The 21,104-nt window shown below is 50.1% G+C and overlaps 2 protein-coding genes across 2 annotated transcripts in view; one reads left to right on the top strand and one right to left on the bottom strand.

The window, feature by feature from the left end:
- Positions 1–21,104, top strand: part of LOC140085330 (uncharacterized) — a 309,037-nt gene that overhangs the window by 145,006 nt on the left and 142,927 nt on the right. The gene's annotated exons all lie outside the window — the stretch shown is intronic.
- LOC140114020 (uncharacterized) overlaps positions 1–21,104 on the bottom strand; it is a 43,801-nt gene that overhangs the window by 9,629 nt on the left and 13,068 nt on the right. The window contains exons 7-10 of the mRNA XM_072132677.1: positions 9,470–9,560; positions 3,739–3,873; positions 1,160–1,551; positions 501–547 (exon numbers count right to left, since the gene is read on the bottom strand). Of these exons, the coding sequence (XP_071988778.1) occupies positions 501–547; positions 1,160–1,551; positions 3,739–3,873; positions 9,470–9,560 (665 nt within the window). The remainder of the gene's footprint in view (positions 1–500; positions 548–1,159; positions 1,552–3,738; positions 3,874–9,469; positions 9,561–21,104) is intronic.

The following is a 21,104-nucleotide window of genomic DNA, read 5'->3' as shown; positions in this document are numbered from 1 at the left end:
ATATCAGAACTACAATAGGCATTCCTATGAACAATCTGCTCCTATAAAGATGAAGTAAAAGTGCATAATACAATATTATGACCCAAGACAAAGGGGCTCATTTACTAAGGGTCCGAACGGCGCACTTTCCCCGGGTTCTCTTTTGCCCTGAATTGCCCCGGGTTTTTGGTGCACGCGATCGGATTGTGGCGCATCGGCACCGGCTTGCACGTGACAGAAATCGGGGGCGTGGCCGTCGGATAACCCGACGGATTCGGACAAACCACGGAATTTAAAAAAGGAAAGGTGTCGCAAGATAAAGCGTTCACATGCACCGGGAAGAAGCAGGTGAACTCTGGCGGACCTCAGAGCAGCAGTGACACCTGAAGGAACTCGGACGCACAATCATAGTGAATTGCGCCAGACCCGATTCCTCGTCGGACAACGCACCACAGGATATTGACGGGACCGGGTAAGTAAATCTGCCGCAAAGTGTCACATACAATAGGCACCTGTATTACCCAGAAACATCCCGCGTAGGAGATTGATGTTCATTCCCACTATTGTTCTATGAAGCATAGGAGACAAAATCATTAATACCATTTGGTTTTACCGAATCCAGATTGAAAGTCCACTGAGCCTCTTTGCCCCAATCGCCACCTCTCGGTCCCTTAAAAAGTCAGGTATTTCAAATTCCCCTGATGATTCTGCCATACATGTTTGGCAATGGGGGTGTCATTTTTGTCTTTGATATCTTTCATATGTTCATTAATACGGGTCCTAAAATTTCTGAAGGTTTTCCCCACATAATCCATCGGACACAAACATGTTGCCAGATAAACCACCCCAACCGAGGAGCAGTTGACAAAGTCTGGGATTGCATATTCCTTTCCCGTATGGACGCTTCTAATAACTGTAGATGGTCTCATATGTCTACATGCTGAACAGCGACCACATTTGAAGGAGCCATTTGGTTTACGATCCAGCCATGTTCCAGGAAGCTATGGACCAGCAAATCCCTCAAATTCCGACCCCTCCTATATGTGATCGCCGTGCTTGTAGATACAAACTTTTCTACCTCTTTATCAGTTAGAAGTACGTCCCAATAATTTGAAATTATTTGGTGTATTTCATTGTGTTGGTTATCATATGTACCAATTATCCGAGTAGCAGTCTGTACCTGTTCCTGTTTTCTGGGGACAAGCAGTTGTCTCCTCTCGGTACTAGCAGCCCCCTGATATGCCTCTTTAAGGACTTTTTGGGGAACCCTTGTCTAACAAAGCGCTCAGATAGCTCTCCTGCCTTCCTTGGGGATTCTCCAAAGCCACAATAATTTCGCCTCACCCTTAAAAATTGCCCCTTTGGTATACCCCTTTTAAGGGGATAAGGATGGCAGCTGTTCCATTGTAGTAAGCTATTGGCGGCTGTAGTCGCTAGAACACCCCCTTCTGTCTTCTTTATAGTTAGAACAAGGAAGTTATTCGCTTGATCCTGGATCTCCGAGGTAAATCCAAGACCCAATTCATTATGGTTGGATGAGGGCATCCACAAAAGACCCGAAATTCTCCTTTGCTGAGGTCCAAATCAATAGGATATCATCAATAATAACCCAGAACTGTAGCTGTTATTTGGAGAGGGGCTTGAGACCTTTTGTATCTTACTTACTGATTGGCCCTGAGGCTTATGTGAGAATTAAGGGAGCAGTGAACAATGCACCTGAGTGACAAATACGTCTGCACTCGCCCTGCCCTTTATGTGTTTGTGTGTTTTTATCCTAGTGAGCTCATTTTAATAATTAAAGGGCACCTGTCATCAGGTCTCTGCCACTAGTCCTGTCACCTCGACCTGTTGGAGCAGCTCACAAGGATCCATCACAGCCTTTATCTAGTTATTTCATACATTAATCATTATAAAATCATCTATTCTTTATTATGTAAATGAGGCTGGTCACATGGTCAGAGGCAGTGATGTCACCTCTGTTACCCCTCCCCTCTCCTTGCTCATGTCTGTGTGTAATGTATACATGTCTGTGCTTTATCTGCTGACTTGCTGTAGTCCCATACACATGTGAGAGACACAGACATCAGCTACACAAGTGCCTGACATGTTCTGCTATAACATGGTTGCTTGGAGCTGTTGTATCTCTCCTAAACACACACAAACACATGGAGGAGCCATTACACCATTATACAGGCTGTCAGTCACGTGCAACATTCCCCACCGCGCCCTTGATGGTGACACAGCCATAGCAGGGACCAGACGAAGGCAACGTTGTGGAAAGAATAACTTACAGTTCTTTATTCGAAACCAACAGCAACGGCAGGCAACGTGCCAAACGATTCCTTACAGAGGTAGGATACTGGGAGTGCTCTTGGAGAGGGAACCACAGGAGTCTGTTCGCCAGCCTGGATGCATGTGCAGGAGGCGCCAGCACCAGGAAGCACATGGAGAAGCCATTACACCATTATACAGGCTGTCAGTCAAGCACTGGGGGGTGTGGCTGTGCCTCCCCCACATGAATAACCTGGACAGCTTGAATATGCTAATGACTCATTGGACATCTCACAGGTCATTGGCATACAGCTTTAGGACCTCATTGCTTAGGTTTACAGGCATGTAGAGGGACAATGAAGGGATAGAGGCAATGCTCTCTAATGGCAGTTTATGAAAATATGAATATTTAGTTTAGGGGGTTAATTTGCCTGACGGGTTCTCTTTAAAGATTAAATAAAAGCAACGTTTTAGTCTTATCACAAAGCGCCTCTAAAGTTTGCAGTGAATTAAGTTACATAAAAGATCGGTTCCACAGGTTTGTACTTGAATTTGTATGTAAGTCGAAACTGTATATTTTATAATTGTAGCTCCAGGCAAAAAAATGTTTTTTGCCCCAGTAACATTTGGAGTTTCCAAATTTTTTGCTGTAATTGGAGTCCTCAGTCCAGAGAGGTCACCAGAGGTCACAGTGGGCAGAGGGGTCCAACTGTAACTAGGGGTCGTCTGTAATTTGGGTGTCCTTAAAGCAGCCCTATCACCACGATTCTACCTATAAAGGTAAAACGGCTGGTAGGTGGATGAATGGGACGTGAGGATAGCCCTTTTTTGGGCTAATCCTCACGTCCCGGCTATACTTTGGTAAACTTTAATAAGTCTGTATGTAAATCTTTTTAAGCGGCTACTGGGGCGTGAAGTAGCCGGACACAAGGCTAGAAGTCACGGCTACTCCACGCCCCAGTAGCCTCATTCCTCCACCTACCATGTAATCTTCGGGGCGAAACTCTTCGCAGCTGCGCGCCCTCGTCCGAGTACCCGGCGTTCTGCGCATGTGCAGTAGCGCCGACCTCGGAGCTATGGCCACGCAACCGTAGGCCTGCGCTCTGCGCATGCGCAGAACACCGGGTACACGGACGAGGGCGCGCAGCTGCGAGGCTACATGGTAGGCGGAGGAACGAGGCTACTGGGGTGTGGAGTAGCCGCGACGGTAGCCTCATGTCCGGCTACTCCACGCCCCAGTAGCCGCTTAAAAAAATTTACATAAGACTTATTAAAGTTTACTAAAGTATAGCCGGGACGTGAGGATTAGCCCAAAAAAGGTCCCACGTCCCATTCATCCACCTACCACCCGTTCTACCTTTATAGGTAGAATCGTGGTGGTAGGTCCGCTTTAAGGAGAGGACCGTCTGTATTATTATTAATAGAAGATCACATGACCTGTTATTACCAGAGATACTGAGGTCATGTGACATCATCAGGATCTCTCACCTCTCCTGTCAGCCGGTACAGGATCTCTAGGGTGAGGCGCAGGACGCTCTCCGCCATCTTGTCCCCCCCTCTATCCATCCTTGATGAGTCGCTCCGGAATATTCTCCGATATAGAAGATTCTGCATTGTAAGAACCTGAGGAGGAAGAAGAGAAATCCAGAGACCGGAGGAGATTACAGGGAAGATGTAGTGTCCCCCCCGCCATGTGCAGTCCCATGTAATGTCCCCCCCGCCATGTGCAGTCCCATGTAATGTACCCCCCGCCATGTGCAGTCCCATGTAATGTCCCCCCCGCCATGTGCAGTTCCATGTAATGCCCCCCCCCCGCCATGTGCAGTCCCATGTAATGTACACCCCCGTGCCATGTGCAGTCCCTTGTAACGTACACCCCCCTGCCATGTGCAGTCCCATGTAATGTACACCCCCGCCATGTGCAGTCCCATGTAATGTACACCCCCGCCATGTGCAGTCCCATGTAATGTAAAGCCCCCTGCCATGTGCAGTCCCATGTAATGTACACCCCCCTGCCATGTGCAGTCCCATGTAATGTACACCCCCGTGCCATGTGCAGTCCCATGTAATGTACACCCCCGTGCCATGTGCAGTCCCTTGTAACGTACACCCCCCTGCCATGTGCAGTCCCATGTAATGTACACCCCCCTGCCATGTGCAGTCCCATGTAATGTACACCCCCCTGCCATGTGCAGTCCCATGTAATGTACACCCCCCTGCCATGTGCAGTCCCATGTAACGTACACCCCCCTGCGATGTGCAGTCCCATATAATGTACACCCCCCTGCCATGTGCAGTCCCATGTAATGTACACCCCCCTGCCATGTGCAGTCCCATCTAATGTACCCCCCGCCATATGCAGTCCCATGTAATGTACGCCCCGCCATATGCAGTCCCATGTAATGTACCCCCCCCGCCATGTGCAGTCCCATGTAATGTACACCCGCAGCCATGTGCAGTCCTATGTAATGTACACCCCCCATCCTGCAGTCTCATGTAATGTACATCCCCCCAGCCATGGGCAGTCCAATGTAATGTACACCCGCCGCCATGTGCAGTCCCATGTAATGTACACCCCCCTGCCATGTGCAGTCCCATGTAATGTACACCCCCGTGCCATGTGCAGTCCCATGTAATGTACACCCCCGTGCCATGTGCAGTCCCTTGTAACGTACACCCCCCTGCCATGTGCAGTCCCATGTAATGTACACCCCCCTGCCATGTGCAGTCCCATGTAATGTACACCCCCCTGCCATGTGCAGTCCCATGTAATGTACCCCCTGCCATATGCAGTCCCATGTAATGTACCCCCCGCCATATGCAGTCCCATGTAATGTACTCCCCCCCGCCATATGCAGTCCCATGTAATGTACACCCCCCCGCCATGTGCAGTCCCTTGTAATGTACATCCCCCCCCGCCATGTGCAGTCCCATGTAATGTACAACCCTCTCCTCCTCCTGCAGTTCCATGTAATGTACACCCCTCTCCCCCTCCTGCAGTCCCATGGAATGTACACCCCTCTCCCCCTCCTGCAGTCCCATGTAATGTACACCCCTCTCCTCCTCCTGCAGTCCCATGTAATGTACACCCCTCTCCTCCTACTGCAGTTCCATGTAATGTACACCCCTCTCCCCCTCCTGCAGTCCCATGTAATGTACACCCCTCTCCTCCTCCTGCAGTCCCATGTAATGTACACCCCTCTCCTCCTCCTGCAGTCCCATGTAATGTACACCCCTCTCCCCCTCCTGCAGTTCCATGTAATGTACACCCCTCTCCTCCTCCAGCCTGCAGTCCCATGTAATGTACACCCCTCTCCTCCCTCCTGCAGTCCCATGTCATGTACACCCCTCTGCTCCTCCAGCCTGCAGTCCCATGTAATGTACACCCCTCTCCCCCTCCTGCAGTCCCATGTAATGTACACCCCTCTCCCCCTCCTGCAGTCCTATGTAATGTACACCCCTCTCCTTCTCCTGCAGTCCCATGTAATGTACACCCCTCTCCTCCTGCAGTCCCATGTAATGTACACCCATCTCCCCCTCCTGCAGTCCCATGTAATGTACACCCCTCTCCTCCTGCAGTCCCATGTAATGTACACCCCTCTCCCCCTCCTGCAGTCCCATGTAATGTACACCCCTCTCCTTCTCCTGCAGTCCCATGTAATGTACACCCCTTTCCTCCTGCAGTCCCATGTAATATACACCCCTCTCCTTCTCCTGCAGTCTCATGTAATGTACACCGCTCTACTCCTTCAGCCTGCAGTCCCATGTAATGTACACCTCTCTCCCCCTCCTGCAGTCCCATGTAATGTACACACCAGCCTCTTTCGTGTCTTCCTGTACTTCCTATGGGTCGGTAATGGCTGTAAGTCCTGTCTGTACTCTATAAAGATCTGCTGACATCATCGGGTCACGTGACATGAAGCAGGGGCGGGGTCTGGAGGAGGAGGTTATTACAGAGGACGAGGAGCTGCTGCTTGTTCTCTGTGAGGATCAGGGACTGAGGAGAAACAGCAACAACACCCGGGCCCAGGCCGCTCCACCCGATACACACCTCATATTCCTGGGGTGATCACAGGGTCCACAAGATGTGAGAAATCCCAGAGACCCCCGCACCACCCGACACCTCACATCCCGCACCCCCCAACACCTCATGTTCCTGGGGTGATCGGGAAATGGCGCCAAATCACATTGTGCAACATATAGAGATTGTTATCAAATGGGCGCACAGTCCCCAAAATGTGAGAAGTCCCAGAGACCCTGCACCCCCCAACATCCCGCACCCCTTAACACCTCACATCCCGCACCCCACAACACCTCACATCCCGCACCCCCCAACACCTCACACCTGTCCATCCCGCACCCCCCAACACCTCACACCTGTGCATCACCAGACACCTCACACCGGTCCATCCCGCACCACCCAACGCCTCACACCGGTCCATCCCGCACCACCCAACACCTCACACCTGTGCATCACCGACACCTCACACCGGTCCATCCTACACCCCCCAACACCTCACACATGTCCATCCCACACCACCTGACACCTCACACCGGTCCATCCCGCACCACCCGACACCTCACACCGGTCCATCCCGCACCACCAACACCTCACACCGGTCCATCCCGCACCACCAACACCTCACACCGGTCCATCCCGCACCACCCAACACCTTACACCGGTCCATCCCGCACCACCCAACACCTCACACTCGTCCATCCTGCACCACCCAACACCTCACACAGGTCCATCCCGCACCACCCGACACCTCACAACAGTCCATCCCTCACCACCGACACCTCATACTAGTCCATCCCGAACCACCCGACACCTCACACCGGTCCATCCCGCACCACCCGACACCTCAGACCGCTCCATCCCGCACCACCCGACACCTCACACCAGTCCATCCCGCACCACCCGACACCTCACAACAGTCCATCCCTCACCACCGACACCTCATACCAGTCCATCCCGCACCACCCGACACCTCACACCGGTCCATCCCGCACCACCCAACACCTCACACCGGTCCATCCCGCACCACCAACACCTCACACAGGTCCATCCCGCACCACCCAACACCTTACACCGGTCCATCCCGCACCACCCAACACCTCACACTCGTCCATCCTGCACCACCCAACACCTCACACAGGTCCATCCCGCACCACCCGACACCTCACAACAGTCCATCCCTCACCACCGACACCTCATACCAGTCCATCCCGCACCACCCGACACCTCACACCGGTCCATCCCGCACCACCCAACACCTCACACCGGTCCATCCCGCACCACCCAACACCTCACACTCGTCCATCCTGCACCACCCAACACCTCACAACAGTCCATCCCTCACCACCGACACCTCATACCAGTCCATCCCGCACCACCCGACACCTCACACCGGTCCATCCCGCACCACCCAACACCTCACACTCGTCCATCCTGCACCACCCAACACGTCACACAGGTCCATCCCGCACCACCCGACACCTCACAACAGTCCATCTCTCACCACCGACACCTCATACTAGTCCATCCCGCCCCACCCGACACCTCACACCGGTCCATCCCGCCCCACCCGACACCTCACACCGGTCCATCCCGCACCACCCGACACCTCACACCAGTCCATCCCACACCACCCGACACCTCACACCGATCCATCTCGCACCATTTAACACCTCACACAAGTCCATCCTGCACCACCAACACCTCACACCAGTCCATCCCGCACCACCCGACATATCACACTGGTCCATCCCACACCACCGACACCTCACACCGGTCCATCCTGCACCACCCAACACCTCACACCGGTCCATCCTGCACCACCCAACACCTCACACTCGTCCATCCTGCATCACCCAACACCTCACACAGCTCCATACCGCACCACCTGACACCTCACACCAGTCCATCCCGCACCACTCACACAGGTCTATCACGCACCACCCAACACCTCACACAAGTCCATCCCACACCACCCGAAATCTCACACCGGTCCATCCCTCACCACCGACACCTCATACCAGTCCATCCCGCACCACCCGACATCTCACATCAGTCCATCTCGCAGCACCGAAACCTCACACCGGTCCATCCCTCACCACCGACACCTCATACCAGTCCATCCCGTACCACCCGACATCTCACATCAGTCCATCCCGCAGCACCGAAACCTCACACCGGTCTATCCTGCACCACCCGACACCTCACACCGGTCCATCCCACACCATCCGACACCTGTCCATCCTGCACCACGGACACCTCACACCGGTCCATCCCGCACCACCCGACATCTCACATCAGTCCATCCTGTACCACCGAAACCTCACACTGGTCCATCCTGCACCACCCGACATCTCACATCAGTCCATCCCACACCACCGAAACCTCACACCGGTCCATCCCACACCACCCGACACCTCACACTGGTCCATCCCGCACCACCCGACACCTCACACTGGTCCATCCCGCACCACCCGACACCTCACACCGGTCCATCCCGCACCACCCGACACCTCACATCAGTACATCCTGCACCACCCAACACCTCACACAGGTACGTCCTGCACCACCCGACACCTCACAACAGTCCATCCCGCACCACTCACACCTTACACAGGTCCATCCCGCACCCCCCAACACCTCACAAGTCCATCCTGCACCACCAACACCGGTCCATCCTGCACCACCCAACATCTCACACCTCTCCTTTCCGCACCACCGACACCTCACACCGGTCCATCCCGCACCACCCGACACCTCACACCGGTCCACCCCGCACCACCCAACACCTCACACAGGTCCATCTTGCACCACCCGACACCAGTCCATCCCGCACCACTTACACCTCACACCTGTCCATCCCGCACCATCCGACATCTCACACCTGTCCATCCCGCACCATCCGACATCTCACACCTGTCCATCCCGCACCATCCGACATCTCACACTGGTCCATCCCGCACCACCGACACCTCACACCGGTCCATCCCGCAACACCCGACATCTCACATCAGTCCATCCCGCACCACCGAAACCTCACACCGGTCCATCCTGCACCACCTCACACCGGTCCATCCCGCACCGCCCAACTCCCCTTACTTCGGCAACCAAAATATTTAATTATACTGTTCTGGTTTAAAAACAAGCTGATTGGTATCCCATGTGAAGGTGTTTGACTTTGAGCCTACTTCGAAAACGGACCAACAACATAACGTGGACACTGGTTAAATGATCCTTCTGCCGTGGACAAAGTACCATGAGCAAATCTCGCACATCTGTGGCTGCAGCGCGGCTAAAAGAGTTCGTTAGGCCAAAAGCCTAAGATGGCGTCGCGGCAAAACAAGTGCGCGCGCTGCGCCTGGTGAGCTGCTGTTAACACTCAAAGAGGTATCTGCACAGCTCATAGCAGCAATCCAGCTCTCCACAGTGTCAGATAGATAGGAGAGATACGGGTGGATGTCGGGCTCCTGAGGCAAGACATGCAAAAGCTGAGGGAACGTGTCAAAGACACAGATGAGAGGATTCCCCATCTGGAAGATGACAATGCTCCAGTATCAGCCCAGATAGCGGCATTGGAGAAAGCGGCCGAATTGTGGGCCCAGAAATCAGACGATCTGGAAAATCGCCTGCGACGCAATAACATCAGAGTCCTTGGACTTTCAGAGAGGGCTGAAGGTACTGACCCTATTCTCTTTATGGAAAGATGGTTTAAGGAGATGCTCCCCGACCTAACCGTTTCTAAAATATACTCTGTGGAAAGGGCCTATCGGGCGACAGCCAAGCCACCACCTCCGGGCGCCTCCACGTCCCATGATAGTCTGCGCTGCTGTTATTTTACCTGAGGTGCAGACTTCCCTGTTTTATTTATACTGTGATAACTCTGTAATAGGGTCTCACTCCTTATACATCGCTCAGTGAGATGGGAACCGGGTGTAGTCAGGGTGATATGTCTTTGCTCAAGCGTGGGTAAATTGTCGCTCATTTGTTATTCTAGGTGTTTACAACCCCCCTACCTCCTCTCTGAATGTACTACATGAGGCCGCATCCTTTGCTGTGCAATTCCCGCAGGCTACCCTCCTCTATATGGGGGAATTTAACGCCCTACACGATGCTGTTCTCGACAAATTTAGACATGACCCAGAACTAGAACCCCCCGACTTACAGACCCCTCTCTCCGATTGTTACTAGAACTTTGCTGGTCTGATATATGGAGGCTTCGCCATCCTTACACACGAGAATTCACCTGCCATACCCCTGGAGGTAATACCCTTTGCAGGATTGGTTATGTGTGCGGGAATGCAAGTGCGGTTGCGCTCGTTCATGACATTGTCCATCTACCGAGAGGTGTCTCTGAGTCTTCAATTTCCAGAGGTCCATGTCTCGACTAACCCACGGAAAATTCACTTCTTTTGGTTCTCACTCCTCCCTGCCACTGACCGTACCCCTGCTCTAATAGCTGACTACCTGGCATACAATGACATGACGGACCCTCAATCCTCAATACTTACAATCTGCAATTACTTATGTTAAGGAAAGAGGCTCGCAGGGAAGAGGCTGAATTAGCTAGCGCCTGTACCCGGCTAGAGGCAGCCTATGTTACGGATCCTTCTACTCTAAAGATAAGTGGTTGTCTACAGGCCGACAATATTTACACTGCCTTCATGAAAAAGAAAAGAGGCGTTCTTTTTTTGCACACCAAAAATGCTTTGAGTTGGGTAACCAGTCCAGTAGCTTATTAGTGCAACTAATAGATCAGAATACAGTGTCCCCAACAGTACTGCTGCTAACCTCTGCTGAAGGAACCGCTATCACATCTAATGATGACATTTTAGCGACCTTTCCTGAATTCTATAGAGATTTATACTCCACTCAGATTGACTGTTCTGAAGCCGCCACTAATGACTACCTCTCGGGGGCGGTTTATCCTACACTTCAGTCCAATCTCAGCGTGATATGCTAGACGTTTAACACTTGAGGAGCTCCAAGAGGCTTTAAAATTGATGGCAATGGGTAAGGCGTCAGGGCCCGATGGCCTCCCCTTAGAGTTCTGGCTCCAATATCAGGACTCTCTACTGCCTCCCATGTTGCAAATGCTTAACTCCACTTTTGATAGGGGATATCTCCCGGATTCGTTCTACATGGTTAACATTGTGGTTATTCTTAAGCCAGATAAAAATCCAAAGGAATGTGGCTCTTATAGGCCCATTTCTTTGTTGAATAACGACTACAAAGTCTTAACCAAGATTTTGCCATGTAAACTGAACAAAGTCATTACATCTTTGGTTCATGAGGACCAATCAGGCTTTATGCCTGGGAGGTCCACCTCTGAGAACCTCCGTAGGTCACAAATCATTATGCAAATAGTTGTAGAGAGGAAAGAGTACTGGGCCTTGGCTTCACTAGATGTGGCCAAGGCCTTCGACTCTGTGGAATGGCAATACCTACAGGCGGAGCTACGTAGGTTCCGTTTTGGACCTAATTTTTGTAAATGGGTATAGATTTTCTATAGAAACCCGCAAGCCTCTTTATCCGTAAATGGCCTACTGTCCGACCCATTCCCGCTTGCAAGAGGCACATGTCAAGGGTGTCCTCTCTCACCATTCTTGTTCGCCTTAGCAACTGAACCGCTAGCAATTAAAATTCGCATGGATACCATATTCGCCAGGGTGACCCATGGGAGGGGACAAGATCTTCTTGCCCTTTACGTGGATGATCTTCTTCTTCACATGTTGCACCCAGACACTTCCTTACCCAGAGCAATTGACTTGATAATTGACTTTAGTTTATACTCAGGCTTACGTATAAACTGGGGCAAAACGAGCCTAATGTATATGTCTCGGGGCAGGGCTAGTAACCCCCCTGAGAGTGTGTCTGACCTTGTGGTCGTGGATACATTTAAATACCTGTTAGTGATTCTAACCAGGCAGCCCAAGACGGCTCTAAATGCTAATGTCTTTCCTTCGCTGGGTTATTTCAGGGATAAATTCAAAACTTGGGCCGTTCTTCCCCTTTCAGTGGCAGGCAGGATTAATTTAGTTAACATGGTGGTTCTGCCAAAATCTGGGGATCCGCTAGATCAAAATTGCAGCTTGCTAAATTACAGAGACCCAAAACCCAAGTGGGTATGGCCCTTCCTAATATTTTTCTTTACTATTTTGCTGGACAGCTAAGATTTCTAGGCACCTGGGTATCACATAAACCCCTCCAATACCCAGAAAAAAGACTAGCAGAGTATTTAAAGGTTGTAGGCATATGGTCATTACTCTGAGATAACAAAGGTACTAGGGGACTGCTGCCTATCCATAAAGGTAGCTAAGACAGTTTGGGGAGAGGCTGCACTTATTTGCCCTTCTACTGCTATCCCATTAGAAACCCCGCTATGGCATAACGATGAGCTGCCCCATTTGTCGCAACTGCGGAAACTTTGAATATTGACAATGTACTCCTCTCTTTTGACCAGATAAAAGAACAGTATCACGGTATCATCGGTTTCTTCGTATCCGCTTATAGGGGTAAGTCAGATCGCAGGGCCCAGGAGGAATAATCTCCACCATCTACTCACATCTTCTAAACAGTTTAGCCACCAGTCATCAACTACCAGCCCTTCTGAAATGGAAGAGTCTCATCCCAGAAATTGACTATGAATTAATAGAGGAGATCTTAGAGTCACATCTTCATGTCTCTCCTGCAGTTAATAACAAAAAGACGCAAATATACATCATTCATCAGAGCTACCTTACGCCATTTCGACTCCATAAAATGGACAGGTTTTTGTCACTCCAGTGCCTACGCTGTACACATAATCCAGCTGATTTCTGGAATATGTACTCGGAGTGTCCAAATATTAAAACATTCTTGTCCTCTATAACAGATTTCCTATCGACTTTGCTGACAAAACCTCTCTCTAACACACCGCTGATATGTCTGTTTGGCATCTTAGACGACGAGAGCTGGTCCCATCATTTATTTCTAGCAAGGAAAGCCATTCCCCTACGCTGGATGGGTGACTCTGTGCCCTCTCCCTCACAATGGAAAGGGTTAGTTAACCAAATTTTCCCATATGAACGGGTGATTTATAAACTCTGGGGATGCCCTGAGAAATTTGATAAGGTATGGAAAAAATGGTGTGACTCCCCACTTACCCAGGATGAAATGGTGGCAAGCTTACACATAAGGGCGCATTTACTAAGGGTCCGTCGGACGCATTTTCATCGGTTTTCCCGACGATTTCCGTTTTGCGGCGCATTTAACACGTGATCGGATTTTGGCGGATCGCCAGTGGCTTGCTCGCAACACAAATTGGGGGGCGGGTCGTCAGACAACCCGACGGATTTGGACAACGCGCAAGATTTAACATTTAGCATTTTAACATTTTGTGTTGCAAGACATGCACTTACATGTGGGGAAGCGATGGATGCAGGAACTCAGGTGCATGATCTTCATGAATCGCGCTGGACTTCATCCTCATCGAACCGTCCAAATCAGGGATTGCGACAGGACCAGGTAAGTAAATTTGCCCCATAATCTCTATTGTTAGGGTAGGATTCAAGACATCCTCTTTTAGTGTGCGTTGGCTGCGTGTTTCTAATCAATAAGCATGTGTGCACATCATAAGAAATTAATTCAGACACATTTGCTGATTTAATTCTCACTCATGCGATCATGGCCATGGCAAATCTGCACTGCTAGAACTTTATTTGGTTTCACAAAACTATATAGAAATTATGGAAGAAGCAGAAGGGGCGGAGAATTCCCAGCTCGTGTAGTCTCTTGATTGGAGAACTTCCTTGCTGTTGCTTATTGACGTCAGGATTGAAGTCTTGTTGACATTCTTTAGCCTTAATTGTTTTCATTATGATCACGATGCCGGCGCCATCTTATAATGAAGTCTCTGTTACAATGCTTTTAGGAAAATAGAACAAGTAGAAATGACAGGATTTGATCTATCAGCAGGTTTACCTTAACAGTCCCCCCTAAATCCTGGAATTTCTCTCAGCTACTCTTAGTCTAGAAGGACCTATAGATCTGCCCATATGTGCTTCGTTCTCCTCTTCACCAGTTGGATGACAGCAGACCCCTTGTTGGGTGCGCTCCCATTTAGTGGACTTTCACATATGGGAATCAAATCTCTACTCTACCGTTCCCTACTCCGGGGGGCTGCTTGAAATGTTTCAGGGGTGGTTGATCTTAGAGGGATATCTTGATTATGCAAATTTAGGTAACTTGAGTAAGGGGTCTTTGGCTTGTCTAACTACTGATACCCATGATACTAGGTGGACTTGATGAGAGGGACCACATAACACACAATAAGTGACAAGAGCAAAATCACGATCCCCAATATCATCCGCACTTAAAGGAAACCCTTCCAATCCCCCAACCACAAAGTGAAGGATATAGCGTCCACTTCCGAGTTTCTCTTGGGTTCCCTGGACAGTCCTTCAATCTCTTCAAGTGCATGGGTAATCGATCCATAGGGGGCGATGTCATCCGGGATGTAACAAGCCACTCCCACCATCTTACAGACTCCTCCCTTCTCAGCAAGGATTATGTCCAAAGCCGTGCGGTTCTGGAAAGCATCTCTGATATAATTCACAAATCTCTGTTGATTACAATAAAAACAGTTTACCCAACAAACATCTTTGCTCATAGCTATCTGGGGAATAATGATCTGTCATGGGGAATACCTGTCCATATCTGATTGTGGGCCTTGTACTCATCTGGGACCCCCTTGGTGCTCCCACTGTATCTGTATAAACGTTGTCATCTAGGTGCTCCTCTCAGACCTTCAGAATCCTTTGGGATTCTCTACCTTTTCTTTATGTGTCTGATCAACCTTATCCCTGGGGATCACGAGGAAGGAATGCAGAAGTTTTATCACCGTACACTCACCTTCCCAGCCTCTAGGCCTGACCTGACTCTCCTATCCCCACAAATCCAGTACACATCAGACACTGCTAATACAGGGTTATCTGTGCTGTCAGTGTTATAGAAGGTCATTGTCTTGTTGCACCAACATTAGGTAAAGTCTCCTACCCTGGGGGCATCCTGGTCAGCCCTATAGATACAGTGATAGTCATGGTTGGGGTGTCCCTAAGCATACAGTCGGTCAGAAGAGACCAGCTAACAAGAAGAATAGGTTAATCTGCAATAGAAAGCGTGGAAGCGTGCTGACTTCCCTCTAGCTTCACAGACGTGGCACTGGTCAGCAGGACTTGGAAAGGACCGTCATAGCGAGGCTCCAGACTCTCTCTTTGGTGTCTCTTTACCACCACGTAGTCTCCAGGCTTCAGGTTATGCGTCCTGAGGTCTCTGTCTCGATCTGAAAAAGGAATCAGAAACACTTTTGCGGACCTTTTCCAAGGCCTGGTTCAACTGTGTGGCATGTTCCACCTGGTTTCCTGCCATCAGCTATAGGGCCTGTGGGAAGTAGGGGCCTAGTCTGGGTGCATAGCCAAAAAATACTTCAAAGGGGGACAATCCCATCTTTCTGTTGGGTGTGGTTCTAACTGAATGGTGGGCAGCAGGAAAGCATTCGCACCATGGTTTCCCTGTTATTTCCATGGCCTCCCGTATCTCTAACTTAAGATTGCCATTTATTCTCTCAAACCCACAACTAATTCGGGAAGGGGTGTGCAGTGCCTCTTCTACACCCAGGAGGGACAAGGCTTTAGGTCTTTACCTGTCCAGTGAAGTGGGTTCTGCGACTGGACTCTATGGTCTCCGGAAGTCCAAACCTGCAGAAAAATCTCACTCACCACCTTCTTGGCTGCGGCTCTGGCAGTAGCCTTGGTCAGGAGAGAAGCTTCTGGCCACCCTGGAAAGAGATCAATGCACACAAGCACGTACTCCTACGTACCACTTATTGGTAGCTGGATAAAATCCATCTGCAGTCTTTGGAAGGGATACAGCGGCTTGGGTGTCACCTTCCGTGGGGTCTTTACACCTTACCCGGGTTGTGGCGGGCACAGACTATACAGGCTTTCACTAGTCTAGTGACAGGGGTAGTAATGCCCGGGGCAAACCACTTATGGTTTATGAGCACTAGCATGGCCATTTTGGATGTGTATGTGTCCGTAGGCTACTTGACTTACTGTCGGGTGCAGGGCTCTGGGCAGACACACCCTCTCTCCCAGCATCCAGGTCCCATAGGCATCTGGGCTCCAGCTTTCCTCCACACTCCCTTCACTTCTGATGACTCTCGGCCACCAGGGACTGGAACACCTGTGGATCAAACTTTTAGCTCAGAACTCACCGCTGAGACTTCAGGACGGTCTCTGGGCTCCATCTATGCAGCTGCCTTCACCATCCCGTCAGCCACATACTTGCCCTTGGCTTGTGGAGTTACCAAATTGTGTGTGCTTTTAGCTTTACTATCCCCACCTATTGTGGAAGTAAGAGAGCATCCATGAGCTCTATAACCAGTGTGCCATGCTTAAAGGGGGTCCCTGCAGAGGTGAGGAAATCTCTAGCCTTCCATATGGGTTCATAGTCGTGTTTAGACCCCAGGACTATACCTTGAGTATAGATGTTTGCCCTTTTACCTTCCACCAGCTGTAGCGCTTCCCTGAGTGCCGTCACTTCACCTCCTGCGCTGACCTGTGTGGAGGGAGTGGTTCTGCTTGTACTACCTCATGTGCGCCACTGACCACTGTATATCCAGTGTAGAACCTTCTGTCTTCTCCTGCAGACCTGGAGCCATCTATGAGAAAAAAACTCAACATCTGGGTTAATCACCCTTCTCTCTTCCCCTCTGAATCCTGGAAGACTGGCGACAGAATGAAGGATTCAGAGCTGTGCACCTCATCAGTGTATCCTGGGGCATCAGGAGTGCACACTGGAGTCTGAGCTGTCTGGCCATTGCTCAGATGCTTGGGCTGTACTTGGGTGAAGACACTGTGCAAGGTATATGGCGTTTGCACTGTAACTGAGTAATCTAGGATCAACTCCCTGGCCTTGCTGCTGCAGCTACTGACACATGAGGGGCTCTCCTCACGACTGAGTCTAACCGGGCCTAATAGTGGGCCACTGGTAAGGCCACCACGTTCCTGGACTAGACACCTGTGGCCTAGATACTCAGTGCAAAATAAAACAAAAGTTTGATCCAGTGGGATGTGCCTAGGGCCGGTGCAGACAGGATTTGCCACCTTAAGGCTATAGAATGCATCAATTGCCTCTTGACTAAGGGCAAATGGAGAAGAGGCAATTCAATTATCAAGGGGCAACATCAGGCTGGAGGCAGCAGACCTTATCCCAGGCTGCAGGAGCTGGCCAGTCCTAGAAACATGTGAAGAGGCTTAGGGCCTCAGGACAGGGGCACATTCTGGACTGCCAGCTTTCTTCCCTGTGGCAGATATTTGCCTGTGGCTGAGAAGCAGTGGCCTAGGAAGACCACTTTCTCCTGGCAGTACTGGAGCTTGTCTCAGGAAACTTTACAACCCTTCTGGAACAGAAAACACATAAGGTCAATAAATGCATCCTGGCAAACAACAACAGTAGGTCCTCCGCATACTGAAAAGGAGAACATCCAGTAAGGGGCTAGTCTGCCAGTCTACTCCCTGTAGGGCCGTGTAGTATGGAGTACTGGCTGGGGGAGTTTTACCCCCCTTGTGGGAGTCTACATCAGATATACTGGAATACTACACTGGTAAAGGCAAATAGGTACTGGCAATCCTCATGTAGGGGCACAGAGAGGAAAACATTTGCCAACAGGGAAGAGTTCTACAATGAACGGCACTAACTCTATTTGGGGGGGGGGGGGGCTTTCAGAAGAGGGGGACTATTCTTGCTGACATCCTTGTCCATTACCACCCCCCTTGTCCCGCCCTGTTGGGGCCGTCTACGTTTCCTAGAGTGTGGGAAGTCACTTCAGTAGTGTCTCTTTGTATTCTTATCACAAGCAAATTCCTTTAAGTCTTTTAGATTGTCAGCTTTTTTTCCCCCCACTCAACACAGATGCTTTCTTCTCACAGACACAGATAAGGCAGCTCAAACAAAGCCCAGCTGCCCAAAGATCTCACCCTGATTAACTCTTTCAACTCCAGAAAGCAGGTACCAGAGACATTGCAACACTTTTTCTAGTAATTTTTCTGCAATTGTCAAGATCAAATAAGTTTTAAAATAAAATAAACAAACAGCATTGGTGGGATACAGTCTAGGAGGACTCAGTGTGGGGATAGCACCCAATAAAGACCCAAGCACAGCGGGACAGCAGAGAGCTCAAGAGCAGATCAAAGACAGCAGAGAGCTCAGGAGCAGAGCACAGCTGGGACAGCAGAGAGCTCAGGAGCAGAGCACAGCAGGGACAGCAGAGAGATCAGAAGCACAGCAGGGACAGCAGAGAGCTCAGAAGCGCAGCAGAGACAGCAGAGAGCTCAGAAGCACAACAGAGAGCTCAGAAGCACAACAGGGACAGCAAAGAGCTCAGAAGCACAGCAGGGACAGCAGAGAGCTCAGAAGCACAGCAGGGACAGCAGAGAGCTCAGAAGGACAGCAGAGAGCTCAGAGGGACAGCAGAGAGCTCAGGCACTGGTCACAGCAGGGACAGCAGAGAGCTCAGGAGCAGAGCACAGCAGGGACAGGAGAGAGCTCAGGAGCAGAGCACAGCAGGGACAGGAGAGAGCTCAGGAGCAGAGCACAGCAGTGACAGCAGAGAGCTCAGGAGCAGAGCACAGCAGGGACAGCAGAGAGCTCAGGAGCAGAGCACAGCAGGGACAGGAGAGAGCTCAGGAGCAGAGCACAGCAGTGACAGCAGAGAGCTCAGGAGCAGAGCACAGTAGGGACAGCAGAGAGCTCAGGCGCTGGTCACAGCAGGGACAGCAGAGAGCTCAGGCGCTGGTCACAGCAGGGACAGCAGAGAGCTCAGGCGCTGGTCACAGCAGGGACAGCAGAGAGCTCAGGCGCTGGTCACAGCAGGGACAGCAGAGAGCTCAGGCGCTGGTCACAGCAGGGACAGCAGAGAGCTCAGGCGCTGGTCACAGCAGGGACAGCAGAGAGCTCAGGAGCAGAGCACAGCAGGGACAGCAGAGCGCTCAGGCGCTGGTCACAGCAGGGACAGCAGAGAGCTCAGGCGCTGGTCACAGCAGGGACAGCAGAGAGCTCAGGAGCAGAGTACAGCAGGGACAGCAGAGAGCTCAGGAGCAGAGAGCTCAGGAGCAGAGCACAGCAGTGACAGCAGAGAGCTCAGGAGCAGAGCACAGCAGTGACAGCAGAGAGCTCAGGAGCAGAGTACAGCAGTGACAGCAGAGAGCTCAGGTGCAGGTCACAGCAGGGACAGCAGAGAGCTTAGGAGCAGAGCACAGCAGGGACAGCAGAGAGCTCAGGCGCTGGTCACAGCAGGGACAGCAGAGAGTTCAGGCGCAGGTCACAGCAGGGACAGCAGAGAGCTTCAAGAAGGGTCTAGATGCCTTTTTTACACATAAATAACATTGATGGTTATGTTATTCAGAATTGTTTCCTCGAAATCCCTTCCTCATCCAATCCCTTCCCTTCCTTGGTTGAACTTGATGGACAAGTGTCTTTTTTCAATTGTATAAACTAAGTAATTATGTAAATATAACCATTTACTCATAAATACATGATAAACATTGTGTTACAAATAAATAGAAACACAAATTTTCGTGCTTAAATGAATATTATATAAATAAATCAATTGTGAAATTCCTCCCTCCAGTGTCTTGTAATTACCCACCCCCAGTGGGAATGCTAAATTACATCCAGAGACCGGGTCCTGGTCGGGGGCAACCAGGTATCGGAATATTACATCCATATAATCTTGTGTGCCCTAAACTTCTTGTGTTTTCTGAGAAGCCACAAGGCTGTAAGTATCACGGAAGGCGAGACTTACCTAATCGTTAAGCCTTCTGCATGAATATGGGGGGAGACTAGGAACCGTACTACTACGGAAGCTGAGATGGATCAAAAGACCATTCTCCACAGATTACTGGAACCACATCAGATTGGCAAGTAAACTTCTATATTTGTACATACAATTAATTACAATTAAATTAAAAACAGAAACTCTCATATTCTGGTGGATCAGAATTAAGCAAAAAAAAAAAAAAAACCCCAGACAGAAGAAAAGTTAAACCTATCATTTAGATGGACTCTTTAGGCCACTAGGAGTTATTAAGCCTAAATATCCAGTAGGAGGGGTATAAATTGGAATCTGTTCAATAAGGGTTACCCAAATGGATTTAAAGTCACCCCCATGTTCCATATGGAGATGTTTTGAGGGACTCCCCACACGGTTTGAGTGAAGGAGCAGGAGGGAGGAGCTGTACAGGAGCAGGAAGGTGGGGGCTGAAAGCTGAGGAGGGAGTGAGCAGCACAGACAAGACAAGTGTTTTAAACCCTTCAGGATGCAGCCAGTTTGCACGATAAGGATCAGCTGTTTTTTGGGTTTTTTTTTTAATATGACCAGTGTCTTTTTGTGTTGTAATAACTTTTTAACACTTTAACTTACGTAACTGATTTTGAGAATGTTTTCTCGTGACACATTGTAGTTTATATAAGTAATGTAATTTTGCTGTTTGGTTGGGCTTTTGGGGAGTAAAAATTCAACATTTTAGGAAAAATGTGAAGAAAAATTACAATTTTCTAACTTTCAAATGTTCAAAATGTTAAAAATTTTTGGACAAAAAGTCATAATACACATTTTTTTTTTGTAGAAAACTTTTGCCATTTGTCTTCTTACTATTTCCACAATTTCACAGATCATGTAGATAAGTCATGACACAATCTGTCATGACTGAGATCAGTACTGGGACGATTGATCCTGTGATGTCAGTGGGTGGGTGTGGCCTTGCTATCCCCACCTGCCCCATACACTCGTCAGCCT

The sequence above is a fragment of the Engystomops pustulosus genome, chromosome 1, assembly GCF_040894005.1.
Source record: "Engystomops pustulosus chromosome 1, aEngPut4.maternal, whole genome shotgun sequence".
In the NCBI taxonomy this organism is placed as follows: Eukaryota; Metazoa; Chordata; class Amphibia; order Anura; family Leptodactylidae; genus Engystomops; species Engystomops pustulosus.
The sequence above is the reverse complement of the archived record's forward strand: the minus strand, read 5'-3'. Positions and strand labels throughout refer to the sequence as shown.